Source organism: Ceratotherium simum, chromosome 7 (genome assembly GCF_057802395.1).
Source record: "Ceratotherium simum simum isolate JZ-2026a chromosome 7, ASM5780239v1, whole genome shotgun sequence".
NCBI lineage: Eukaryota > Metazoa > Chordata > Mammalia > Perissodactyla > Rhinocerotidae > Ceratotherium > Ceratotherium simum.
In genome coordinates, this window is record NC_141906.1 from 84,979,359 (window position 1) to 84,993,559 (window position 14,201).

Consider the following 14,201-nt stretch of genomic DNA (forward strand, 5'->3'; position numbering starts at 1 on the left):
TCACGTGCTCTTCACAGTGACCGTCTGAGGTGGGCTTTGTTATCCCTCTTTAATAGACAACGGATCCAAGGTTTAAAGAAGTTAAGCAGCTTTCAAAAACCAAGAATTTGAATCATTGTCCATCAGCCCCCAGTGCCCACGTCTGCCTTCCTGTAACTGCTGCTCCCACGACCTATCCAGTCTGTTCGGGGGAGTCTCACAGGAAAACCCCACTGTTTGCTACTTGATTTGCATTCTGTGTTGGTATTGAAAAGTATTGCAGATGCTTTTGTTCAAGTTTAGCGCAAGCATATGTAGTTCCCTGAGTTCTTTTAAGAAATGTATCTCTCCTTAGCAAGCCACACATTAGAAATAAGCATATTCAGTTGGATAATGTGGTAATAGAAGCACGGACTCCACAACCGCGCTCACTGAATGCTTCCAAAGCTCTGATTCCCTTCTAAACGGGCCAGAGCTCTCCAGGGAACAACTAAATCATAAGGAGGAGCAGATCACTTGACAGCCAAATATGTCCTATCCTGTCCGTGCATCACTAGTTAGGCTCCATTCCAGGATGGTGTCTCTGCCACCAGTCATGACATGCAGACTCCATCTGTAGAGGAAAATCAATGTTTTACAATAAAGCACCTGCATCCACTCTCGTAGGAACCTCTGCTCCATATAGAACATTCACGGAGCCTTTCTTTGTGATCTTGTTCTGAGTTTCAAAAGATTTCCTAGCAGAGAAGACCATTTAACAGACAGAACCATTTCACAATGCAAACATAGGCAATCCAGTAGGAGAAAAGAGGCACTGGTTTGTGAAAACTCTACTCTGTCCACAGTCAGACGCTATCTCACATTTCTCAGGTAACCAAAATGGTTCCTTCAGTTAGGCAAATATGCCTGGCCATATAGCCAGGAGCTAAAGGGAACAATAGAGAAAAGAAAGCAGAGGGGAAAAAAGTCAGTGAGTCTAAAAAGAATTTTTCTCTTTTTAATTTCTCTATTTTGTGTTTGATGAAGGGAGAGAGGCCACTGCTGTAAAATAACTTTCACCTACTTTTACTTGTGATTTGGAACATGGTGAATTGGAACATAAAGAAGGTTTAGGAAAAGAAAGACAATAGAATCATAGTAGATGATTGAGTTATTTTTATTCTGTCTTTATGAGATTTTTGGGAATGTAATTAATTCACACTTTTATAATTGCTCACAAAGGTTTGAGCAGTTATAAAAACTTATAGAGACGATCATATAATGATGGCAGTTGAGGTGTATCCTTGGCAACAACCTCAATCTATTTCATGTTTCTTGGCATTCATAATTTAGTATAAATTATACACACTGTTCTACTTTGTAAAAACTAAATATACTAAAAATATGTAGGGTAACTGAATGAAAAATGAAGTCCTAAGTTAAACATTAAAAAATATTAGTTGTTGGAAACTCTGGCATGTTTTACTAATGACTGTACTCAGAATTCTGTTTTTACTCTGTTGTTTCCTGGAGCATTAGGGGTGTACTTTCTATATTAGATACAAAACAAGCTATTTCAAGAATTTTGCACAGTATTAAATGACACTCAAAACCTCCTGCATCCTTTGGTCCAATTTCGAGTACATTTTATCCTTCTCTTCATCTTGTCTGCTTGTCCTCATAAGATTCTGCTCCATTTTTCTTCCCCAGCCTTACTATTTCCCAATATTGAGAAAGCAGAGCAAAGAATTAGCCTGCTTTTCTGCCGGATGAACTATTGGGTATACCATCATGCATTTGACCTACAACAGAAACTATGCATTTTGTTTATTTTAGGAAGACATCTCTTTTATGTGCTGTATAATGTACATCTTGCTTATGTTTTGAATAGATTTCAGCGGTTTTACATTCCATCGCATTTGGAATCGGGGTCTCAAAAAAGGTGCAGGCAATAATGCTTCCAAGATAACTGGGCTGCATCCTCACTTGTAAAATAAGAAACACTTCATATCCCAAATTTTGAGTGTTCCTTCTCCGATCTGTAGTGATGGATTCATTTTATAGCTACGGAAATTTACCCCGCCCCACTCTTGAACATGCTTCTTCACTTCCCCCCACTAAATTCATTGAAGGAGACCTTATGGGCCCAGGTCCAGAGCATCCCTGCATCCATAGCAACCAGACTTCAGCTTTCTTTGTCACCATGGTGACGGCTCTGCGGGGGACCAGGTGGTCGCTATGGTAACTAGGGGCGGCCGGCAGGGTCCCGCCAGGCTGGGCGCATGCGCGCCGGGAAGTCCAGCCGCGCCGCGCCGCGCCGCGGCCCCTCAGCTCCCCTCGACATGGCGCTGAGGCGGCGGCCGGGACTTCGACTCCGCGCCTGGCTGCCCGACTTCTTCCTGCTGCTGCTTTGCAGGGGTGAGTCTGCGTGTGTCCGCCCTTGGGAGAGCAGGGTCTGGGGGCGATGGGAGCAGAGCGGGCCGAAGGAGCTGGAGCCGGTCCGGCTCGGGGCTCGGGGCCCGGCGGACAGGGTCGGATCCGGGCCTGGCCCGGGGTGGGCGCGGGTCGGAGGGCCCTGGGGGCCCGGCTCGCTCGCTCCGGGCGGTGGGCGCCGCCTCCCGCGAAGACCGCGGCCGCCTGGGCGGGGCTCGGGGGCCGGCGAGAAGACCCCGCGGGGCGCCCTGCCGAAGTCCCGGCCGGCTCGGCTCCGAGGCCCGGCTGGCTGCGCGGTCACAGCCCCTTGGGGCTGTGCTGTTCATCTTCTCTTGCCGTAAACAAAGGAACTGAATGGGGCAAACCCGACTTGCCTTTCGTGGAAATGAAAAGGCACATAGCGCAACCTTAGCTGTCTCCAGCCCGACCTAGACCCCGCAGACCCTTACCCTGAAACAGCATCTGGGCCATTTTGAGCAGGACACGCTGATGAACTTGAGAGTTTCGGTATGTCTTGTCCACTGTCTAGAATTCTCATTAGATTCCTTTGTCTCAGGACAGTTGGACAGAAGGGCTAAAATAGCTTCTCTTTAGTGAGCGTATATTATATACTAGGCACTTTGAAATCGTTATCTCATTTAGTCCTTACGACAACCTCGTGAGGTTTTGTTAACCAGTTTTTAGATGAGAAAACTAAGACCTACGTCGTCTCTTCTCCAAGGCAGCATTCCTGGTAAGAGTAGAGAAGACTCAAACGCGTGTTTACCTAAAGCCCTGCGCCACACTTCTCACCTGGTGGCCGTCCGCAGGTAACCAAGCCAGGTCTTTTCTCAGCTCTCAAGTCATTTTTTTGTTTGGCTTAGTTGCCATTGTCATCTCATGATGTTTTCCACAATGTACAAATTAAAACACGAAGTGACTGGGAGTGGGGGTGGACGGACTCAGAGAACAAAGCACTCCTCTGTTTGATGCTCATTGCTGTGGGTGGTTCATAATGGTGGTGGTAAAAAGTGAGGGTCTGAGACAGAAGCTGTGGAAACAGGGTCTGTGGTGAAGGATAAGTTTCAGGGTATAGATGTTGTTCGTATACTTTGCCTGCGAGTGAGTTCCAAAAACGTATGTGGTTGGGAGATGGAAAGGATCAGAGGCTAGCCGGGAACAAGGGTGTCAGGAATGTCCAGCTCCTGGCTTTGTTGGTCACACTGACACCGCCCTGTTCACAGACTAGAACAACTCCCTATTGTTGGAAAGTTCTGTTCACATGAAAGTTTGCAGTTTTTATTGCAGAAACATTTGGCAGTTTAGTTTGGGAATGTTTAGTTCGGGAATGAGTTTCGACTTGGCGGTTTGTTAATAAAACTAGAAGATGCTAAGGACTTCACATAGCATTTACTTCTTATTTTGCTCTCCTGGAAGGGCTCGTTTTGTGGCTTCCTTGATATTAAGGGCTGGAATTTACCTGCAGACATAGGAGGAAGAATCAGATTTTGCAAAATAGGACTAATGACAAAGAGTCAAAGTGGCAGGATGTATTAATCCACTTTGGAGGGATGTAACTATCTTTTTTAGTAGGCAGCTCTTTTTCCATTATTTTGTTTATACTCTAAACATACTGTAATAACTTGAAAATTTTATTCTTCCACAGGTCATGACAGCTGTGTCTTTATTTTTATGATTACTGTTTTCAATTGTTATTATTTTTCAGCATTCTCATTTAAAAAATTTTGGTTCCTGATATAAATATTCTTTATTAGTTTCCCTTTGCCAGGCTTTATTATAAGAATTTAATATGTATTAATTAATTTGATATTGATAACTCTAAGAGGTTGTTACTATTATTTTGTCCGTTTTGTGGATGAAGAAACAGAAGTACGGAGAGACTCATTAACTTGCTCAGGATGATATCCCATGCATGTTAAATTTGGATATCTTCAACCATTTGTGGTAGTCCAGTTTTTGGTTACTTGTATTATTCCATTTGACGGTGGAGTTCTTGTTATGGATCAGTTTAACCAAATTATCAAATGTTCAAAGCTCTGTATATAAAATATTCTTTTGTTGAATTGGTGACAGGTGCAATTCAACTTTACAAATGTTATGCCACATGTCTCTTTTGAATGATTATGTAGTAATTAGTGTTAGGTTTCCAGATCCTTTGATGTCCTGGAGAGAAGTCTTTCATTTAGAATTAGAATGGTAGCAGTTTGTATTCTTGGGATAAGACAGTTTTGTATGCTGAAGCTTAATTAGTAAAATCTGAAAATCAAAATTTCCAGGAAATATTTGAAAAAAATTCTAAATGTTCCATTTTCGTTTGTTTGGACTCCTGAGACATGTTTTAGAATGACCTAGTTTATGTTTTAATTCTGTTTAATTACTTGACAGATATAATCATTATCAGATGTGTATGTATGTGCACGTGTGTTCAGAAAACAAGGAGCACCTGCCCTGAAGTATGCAGTGCTTCAATCAGCTGTTCGTTCCCACGTGACTTGTTGATAGGCATTTGTTCTTGAGAGCTTCAGGCGAGGGAGATTGAATGGATAGCTATTAGAGATGCTTAATCATAAGTAATTGTAGTATTACATCCAGACAGAATTATCATACACCTGACCCCTAAGCTCTGTGTAACTTGCTCTTAAGGTAGCCCAATAGGCTTGGCTTAAATTGTTTCTTTTGAAAGAAACCAGATTTGTGTTAAGCACACTTTCTGAGATGGCCCATAATAAACTGAAGAAGCTATGGATTTAGTACAACTAGCAGCTGTTGGAGATGTGATATTGGCAAATTCCATCTCCATAAATTCTTTGAATTTTTTCAAAGCACAAGTGGGGCAAAAGAAAGGAAAATATGTGTGTGAATGAAGTTAGGCTGTATGGAGTCTGCTGAGTGGCACCCTAGTCATGAAGCTGGGTTCTCTTTTTTAAGATATGATTATGATCAGGTGGTGTGAATGTGATGCTGTTAGGGCTGAATGCAGGTTTCAGATTTTCTGTATCCACTGAGTGCTAACAGTATATGCAAATAGCTTTACTGGAGTATAAAGAGATCCTGAAAGAAAGTTTTTGTAAGCACATTTTTTTACACCTAGTTGAGCAAGGACAGTATCCACTATAGTATATGGAGATCGAAAGCCTGCATTTACTGCCTTTCTGCAATTGTCATGCATGACACACAGAAAGCTTCCTGAGAATTAGCCCTTGTTTCTGATGTCAAGGAATGCTGTAGTATTTTGTGTTGGTGTTTTGTTTTTAAGTAGTATCTATTATATGTTATATATCATATTTCCCATGAATAGGTAGTATGTACAGCAGGAGTTTTAATGCTGGTTGTGTAGAAACGTCAAACTTTTTAATAAATTAGGACTATACAAACATTTTTCCTACGTCATCTTTCCTTTTCAGAGTATCCCAAGGCTTCTGTGGTTCAGGCTTCTTTCTGCAGATTATTGCCAGAATCAAATTCTGCCATAGTCCTGCTGTCTGCTTTGCCTAACTTAACCGCAGCTCGCAGTGATCCTTCCTGTCTCTGAATAAGCATAGCTCTTAGTCTGTAGTTCAGTTCAGTACAGCAGACGTTTACTGAGTATCTGTCATATGCCAGGGGCTTTCTTCATGCTAGGGGCACAGAGTGAATAAAGCCTCCGCAGCCTGTGAAGAGCCAGGGAGATTGTGTGCTGAATTAGGTTGGGCTTCAGTTGCTGGGTATAATGTGTGTTATCTTCTCAATGATATTAAAGATTCATTGGGAACAGAGACTGAACTTAATTACCTTTCTATTTTTTCAGAGATGACTGTAGTAAATATTTTCTTTGTCACTTGAAAGTCAGTTAACATTTCTTAAACACTTCCTGTTTGTCTAGGCATTTTCTATGTATCTTAGTTCCAGGAACTTTTGGAAATTCTCAGTTTTTACTACAGTAGTTTCTGTGGAAGAAAGAGAATGGTAAGTATTTCTTGACTTGGTTTAACTTAAAAATCTTTCTACCGTCTGCTCTATGCAGTTGTCGGGAGAGAGGGAGAATCTCCCTCTGCCCTTTTCCTTAAGGTTCTTATGGCTGGCCAAATAATGAACAAGACAGGTTAGCAGGAGAAAATAATACCAAGTTTAATAACATGTATACGTGGGAGAAATTCAGAAATGAGCAACTCGTCCCTCTGTCTAAGCTGCTTGCTTAAGTATTGCAGCTAAAGGCGAGGACCGTGTTGGGGGTGGGTAGTGGTCTGGGACTTCAGAGAGCAGGAAGACAATTCTTTTCAGGGTCATCTATAGATAACGTGGTCAGGGAGAGACAGAGTTTTTGATAAAAGGGGCTTGGTGCCTTTCCTATCTGTAACCTCTATCCTACATTATCTTTACAGCCATCACGATAGAAGATCTGTTCCAGGAAGGAGCCACCATGTCCAATTCTTTAGGCAGTTAGTGGGGGAGGTCAAATGTCCCTCAGAGAAAACAATCAAGGTAAAGAGATGTATTTCAGGGTGGCCAAATCTTGATCTCCCACAGTCCCGCCTTTGAAACTACAAGTTTCACAGTCCTTTTGAAACTTAAAGAAGTTTCATAGTCCAGAAGCAGATTGTAGCAGTTGGTAGATTGTTTCATCTCACTGAACACATTTCTTAGTCCTGATAATAGATCAGTTCAATTAAGTTCCCTTTGGAAGGTGGCGATGCAGGTGGGCTCTCAAGGTTATGCCTATATTGTGGAAGCAAGCAATCAAGTATTTAATAGAAGCATTTCTATGTAAACAAAAGAAAAACAAGGTTAATGGTTGGAGCAAGTTGTAAAGCAGTTTCTGAGTTTAGAGGACAGCCAGTTAAGAAGATTTTTAGATGTCAGCGTCAAAGCATCTTTTGCAGTTTAAAATGTCTCTGATGATGTCATCGGGTAATCTCTTAAGTTTATATCAAGTCCATCAGCTTCAGTTTGTAAGGCTTCAGGAAAAAGGGCAGGTTCAGTTTTCAGTGATTCCAAATGAAAATGATGGAAAAAATCAAAAACGTTAGTTTGGATATCTGTAGCTGGGTATTTCAGGAGACTAGAAGAAATCAGGATCCAGTCCAGTCAACAGTTATAAAACAAAAACCTCAAAAGACAATTAACAAAACTAGGATCTAATATCCGCAAATGTATACTATAGTTTTTACTGAAATATAATTTTTCTCTCTAAAATCACCCTCATTTTTATTAAGATAGCCAAATTAAAACTAGTTTGCAAAATAAGTCTAGTTCCAATAGAGTTGGCCCAATTATTTACATAAGTACAGCAAGAATAGCAATTGATCACATAGGCTCTTTTAAATCTGCTTTGCTGGAACTTTTTATAAGGAATCTCAGATTGAACTTCATAGGCCTCTCGAGGCCAGGAAAGCCAAGCCAAGGATTTTGTCATCAGACTTTGCCTGCAATACCTACAGATTTGGGTGAATTCCTCTCTTCTGAGGTTCCCCCAAAATATTTCAAGGTTCCTTGTACCTGCCAGATAAGTGACATTCTTTACTTATCCTGGTAAGTGTTGCTTGGAACATAAGGTACCAGGCCAATATTTCCACGTGGCTTTATTCCATAAAGTCCAATCTTCATTCCTCAAAAGCTGTATGGTTATATCGCAAATATGATGTTTCAGTCACAACCTTGGTAATATAACCAGTGTTTCCAATTGTGTCCTGTTATAAGGAGAACAGATTCTTATTGAACTTATGCAAATAACTATATTGCTATGAAAACGACAATACTCACTAAGAGTTTCCAAATTCGAGGGATCAGGTAGAGAGAAAAAGATAAATATTTCCATTTTACTTACAAAAGTATCATTTACCAAATTGCTATAAGTCATAGCTAGCTCAGGAGAAAAGAGAAAAAGTCTTCCTTAACTCTGAAAAAACAAAACATTAAAAATTCAGCAATACTTCAAATGAAAAATCATAAAAATTATAATCATCCTTATCAGTTCATTTAGTCCTGTGTAATCCATTCTTGATCCCAATCTTTTTGTTAGCAGCTTCATGAAGTTATCAGTTTCTCCATCAGATTTCTGTAATTTCTTACCCAGTTCAGTTTTATGATCCGAAAGTTTGTCAGAAACCTGTACTTCAGTGTAAATGTCAGAGTCCTTTCCATGAATTTTTCTGAAGTTGAAACATTTTGTAAAAGCATTAGAGCAAAGAAATAAGTCTGTAAACAACTAGACCTCAAAATGGCAATTGACAAAGAAATTTGGTTAATTTTGTGACATACAACACTTTAAAATAATAATAACCAGAATTATGACTGATAACCAGGACAGATCAGAATTTCAGTAATGTTATACAATTTTAAAACACCTATATCAATAACATTTACCCACATAATACCACCTAAGCAGGCTTATCATCACTTGTCTGACAATGCTTTCCATGTAATTTAACATACTGAATAAGCCTAATAAGTTTAGTGTCTTTCCCCTTATAGGGAGAGAGGAAATTTCTTTGAGAAGTTTCAGGGCCCTTTGAAAATTCTCAAAGAAACAAAGTAAAAGAGAGACTTTATTTAAGATATGAATTTTGGGGAGCTTGTCAAAAATATAAAAAGTTAAAGCAAACAGAGCATTAACATTCCAAAAAGCCTTAATAGAGAGACCTCAGTGTTTTGAACACAGGAAATTATTTTAACAAAACATAGATTTTCTGTCTTTTAGGTAGACTTACTCAAAGGTAAAGAAAAATCTTTTGTAACCTTTTTATCAAGTTTAAGCAAATTATCCTTTTAAGAGACAGAAGACCAAATTTTAATTTTGCACCAGCTTACTTCTGCTATTAAAACTCATTTACTTAATTAAATTCATTTCAATCTTAGCCAACTTGACCATGCAAAAACTCCTTTTCCAGAATTCCTCTTCCACAAACCTATAACTTTCTTTTTACATTCAGAATTTGTCCCATGTCTTTCTTTTCCCTCCTAGTACTTGAGGACAAATTTATCTTTCTTAATCAACCAAACCAAATATTTCCATTCTTTGTTCCTTCTTTATATACATCTTACTTTCCTTGTACACAGACATATTTTTCTTAATTTTCAATCACATATACTAATTAGAAATTTTAACCCTTAGAAACCTTAATTTGTAAGTAAAGACTAAGTAAACAATTATAAACTTTCTTTTACATTAGTATCTTGTGACTTGGAAAATTTATAAACACTTCATAATTTCTAGAGATATGTTACTTTATAGTACAATCTTTTAATAAAACACGTTTACCAATAGACCCAAAACACCTTTTGGTTTTCCTGTAATGAAAAGCTAAAAGTAGACAAATGTACATTTAGCAATCAATGTCTAATATCTTATCTTATTTGGAAATGATGATAGTGAATTTTTATCATAAAATTTAGCAAAACTCTAAAGTTTTAAGTCACCAAAAAGAGTTTGAAAGCTGTAACCACCATAACACATAATTATTGTTTAAAGTTCACCCAACATTCATCTTTTTCACGACTATTTACTTATTCCCAATAATTATTTAGATTGCATACAAGACTTCATAAGACTTCAGATAAAATTAGCCATCATTTAAATTACTATTTTTGTTAACCAGTTCTGTAATAGAAATAACATCAGTTTTTTCCTACAAAATTTCATGTAAATTTCATCACCTCTTATACATTTAAACTTAGTTATCATTAAGCTTTTTATCAATAGGTCTTGGTCTTCTAATTTTGGACAAGGGAAGCATTCCCAGTCAGACCATTTTAAAACATACTCAGGCAAAGTTGATGTAACCTCTTTATATAAAATTAGCTCAAACATTCCAACCTTTATAATCTTATCAACACTTACACTTTTACATGTTCTCAATTCAGTTGTAACCTGAGTCAAGTCTTAAGGCTAGTCAAATTTTTCCCTTCCTTTTCTGGCCTTTTCTTAGGTACCAAATAAATAATTATGTGACAGCTCTCAAAACATTTTTTTCCCCCCAATTTAGAAGTTTTCCCAATTCAAAGGATCCATCGTCTGGCCATTGACGAGTAGGATCTTCATTTGTATATTTATTCCAATAGTGACTCAATCCAATAAGCCTTTTTAAGGAAAGACCTGGAGGTGACTTTCCACGCTTAGAATAAATCTTTACCGTGGACGCAAGAGGCGTCCCTGGTGAGGGCGCAGATGATGTAGCCCCTGTGATCCACAGAATTCACTCCCGAAGATATTCAGGGAAAGTAAAGACCTTCATTGCACAGGCGGTAAGGAGGGTGTAGTGAAAACGGTGTCTCCGGTCTCCCACAATAGTGTGGGACGCCTCCAGTCACAGACCCGCTAATCTGTGACACCGGGCAGGCGATACTGGAATGGGATTTTTCCAGCACTAACAAGCAACGAAAGTTAAGATGACAAAAGCCCTTATGGACTGGGCCCTTTATGACAAACTCTCCTGAGAGCTTGGCACAGCCGGACAAAGAGACAGTTCGGAACCCCAGTCTACTCGACTGGCCACCAAAGTGCACCCCGGTAAATGCACCTTCCGTATGGTGGAGACCAAGGAGAAGATTCTTGCTGGTCACAAAGCCAAGTTATCTCAGGACACAGAACAAGACAGAGACTACTCTGGGAGGAAAAGGGATCAAGATCAAAACCAAGAGTACTCTACCAAATTTACCAGAGTCACTAAAAGCATAAGAAACTAGCTTCCCAAATATTTCCTCCTGCCAATCTAAATTTAGAAAGAGAAAAAAATTCTTACCACTTCCTTCCACCGGACTCCGCAGATAGAGATTCCGGGATGCTGACGTGGTAAGAAGTCTTACCTTTTGCTGGCTTTTGTCAGGTGTTCCCGTATCTCATCATCTGCAGTAGTCCAGGGAGAAGGCAGTTCTTCCAGCCAGAGAAGGCAACTTGCCAGCCAGTTAGAGCCCCACGTTGGGCACCAAAACTGTCGGGAGAGAGGGAGAATCTCCCTCTGCCCTTTCCTTTAAGGTTCTTATGGCTGGCCAAATAATGAACAAGACAGGTTAGCAGGAGAAAATAATACCAAGTTTAATAACATGTATACATGGGAGAAACTCAGAGATGAGCAACTCGTCCCTCTGTCTAAGCTGCTTGCTTAAGTATTGCAGCTAAAGGCGAGGACCCTGTTGGGGGTGGGTAGTGGTCTGGGACTTCAGAGGGCAGGAAGACAGTTCTTTTCAGGGTCATCTATAGATAATGTGGTCAGGGAGAGACAGTTTTTGATAAAAGGGGCTTGGTGCCTTTCCTATTGTAACCTCTATCCTACGTTATCTTTACAGCCATCATGATAGATCTCTTCCAGCAAGGAGCCACCATGTCAAATTCTTTAGGCAGTTAGTGGGGGCGGGGGGGGAGGTCAAATGTCCCTCAGAGAAAACAATCAAGGTAGAGAGATGTATTTCAGGGTGGCCAAATCTTGATCTCCCACACAGTTATACAAGTTGAGGAAGAAGAAAAACATGGGGAAATGCTTATCATATAATTTAAATGACACAGGCCGCAGGTATGATTGGTATAGACTATATGATTTCAATTATGCAAAACATCTCATGCTTAGGGGAAAACCCTGGAAGATAAGGAACCAAAATGTTGATAGGTGCTGTTTTTGATTGCTAGGTTTTATCTCTGATTGTTTTTTAGTCTTCTCTGTTTTCCTGGCTGATTCTTCTGTCTTTTTTCCCAAGTTTTCTTTAATGAGGATTTTTCTTTATAGTATGAGAAGAAAATTGCATTTGATTTGGCTTCCAATAGATAAAATAGTGGAATTTTAAGCTTGACACTAGTAAAGATTTTCTTTTAAAATGGTAAAACTTTAGCTTAATGTGATAGCATGTACATTGTGTGTTTTTCCAGCTCCCTAATGTCAGCCACAGTGGATGAAGGAGGGGCTGGCTTGAAGTTCAGTTGTTTGATCATGCATTCTTTGTGACTCATTTGAGAGGTTTGCTGTCATTGGCTTTTGGGTGGGGGAGCCAACTGTGGCATTCTCTGCAAATGGTTAACTGGAAAACTGAGAGACAGCTGATGAGAGGACCTGCCTTTCCCTTTTTTCGAACAAACAAATAAGCTGGGTAGCTGCTTTGGTTTGCTTGTTCAGAGCCAGCCAACATTTATTGAACACCTACTCGTGCCAGCCGGGCAGCTCCTCGAGGACCCGTTCTCTTTGTCTTGGGTGATAGGAAGACCAGGTCAAATTGACTTCCTTGGGAAATAGACTCTGAAAGACGTTTCCTGAAGTGAGCTGTCAGCCGGTGTATCCTTATCACTTCTTCCTGCCCACCACAGACTTCCTTTTTGGATGTCTTTCTCAAAGGAAAATATTTAATGTCTTCAGAATGAAGTGCAGGTGTCTGGGGGATTATGAAGAATGCAGCACATCCTAAGACGGCTGTTTTTGTGTGTGTGTCTTTTTTTTTGCCGTGTTTTTCCTGTCAAGTATCTCTCTCAGGGTGCTGGAACTTAATCAGCCAATCCATGTTTATTTGACCCTCTTTGTTTTCACAGCAGTAAAGCTGTCCGTGAGTAAACTAGGGGAATCCTAGGTAAGTGCCTCCCCAGACCAGAAGGAACATGCAATTTGTGATTGTTAACTGAGTAGCATTTTGGTAAATGTTTATGTGTCTAGAAGTGAGAGCACTTACTCTGGGTTGGCTTGGTAGAGGAGAATTTCAAGAAGGAGCTGGACTTGTAGGGATAATTTTGATTTACATAGTGCAGATTTGGGGGAATGGAGGTGTTGAGAGCCAGGAAAGTAGAGGAAATAATATGAGCAAAGGTGTGGAGTTGGGAAAGCATATGTTGTGTTTTGGGACCAATGAGTTATTATAATGATAAATAATAACAGCTCCCATTTCTTGAAAACTGTGTGCCAGGTATAGTGCTGACGGCTTTACCTGGGCTATCTTAATTGATCTCAGTGATACCTAACCAAGTGGGCTCGCCTCCTGGTGAGTTAAATAAGACTCTACACCAGTGGAAGTTGTCTCAAAGTAAAGTGTATTTGCAGCAAATAGGAGGCCATGAGGAATCATTTCCAAAGTCGTGGTGTCCTGGAACAAAGAAAAGCAGGAACTTGTATTTGGTTGGGGAATGAATATTCAAAAGGGAGAGGGGGGTATTTTGCTTGCCCAGGCTCAGTTGGAGAACATGCTTCCACTTAATGAGGCCTGAGGTCCTCTTGGAGAGATCTTTGCATTAAAAACAAGGCAAAGGTCATGGCCATAGCTTGAGTGCCTTGCTTGGTCAGTTTCAGGATGGCTGGTGGTTACATCTCCTTAACACACAAAAGGAAAAGAAACAACTTGGAAAAACAGTTAATTGCTTCCAAACGCACCTCTGAGTTTCCAGAGGCACCTAGTAGGTGACATCAGGAGCCAGTTTTTTAAAAAAAAATTATTTTACTGAGGTCATAATGGCTTATAACATTGTTAAATTTCAGGTGTACATTATTATTTATTAGTTTCTTTGTAGACTACATGGTGCTCAACACTAATAGTCTAATTTTTATCTGTCACCGTATATATGTGCCCCTTTTGCCCACCCCACCCCACCCCCATCCCCTCTGATAAGCACTAATCTGTTCTCATTGTCCATGTGTTTGTTTATCTTCCACATATGAGTGAAATCATGCGGTGTTTGTCTTTCTTTGTCTGGCTTATTTCACTTAACATCATACTCTCAAGTTCTTCCATGTTGTTGCAAATGGGATGATTTTGTCTTTTTTTTTATGACTGAGTAGTAGTATTCCATTGTATATATACCACATCTTCTTTATCCAGTCATCAGTCCATGGGCACTTGGGTTGCTTCCACCTCTTGGCTACTGTGAA

The 14,201-nt window shown here is 40.0% G+C and overlaps 1 protein-coding gene across 6 annotated transcripts in view; it reads left to right on the plus strand.

The window, feature by feature from the left end:
* Positions 1-2,261: 2,261 nt before the first annotated feature.
* Positions 2,262-14,201, plus strand: part of JAM3 (junctional adhesion molecule 3) — a 70,731-nt gene continuing 58,791 nt past the window's right edge. For 2 of the 6 annotated variants that reach the window (XM_087433948.1, XM_087433947.1), the window contains exons 1-2: positions 2,271-2,376; positions 3,117-3,200. In XM_087433948.1, coding sequence (XP_087290074.1) covers positions 2,301-2,376; positions 3,117-3,200 — 160 coding nt within the window. In that variant the 5' untranslated portion in view covers positions 2,271-2,300. Of the gene's footprint in view, positions 2,377-3,116; positions 3,201-6,746; positions 6,853-11,727; positions 11,759-14,201 lie in introns of those variants that run through there. The other 4 variants (XM_087433949.1, XM_087433952.1, XM_087433950.1 and 1 more) reach the window with 4 other exon arrangements.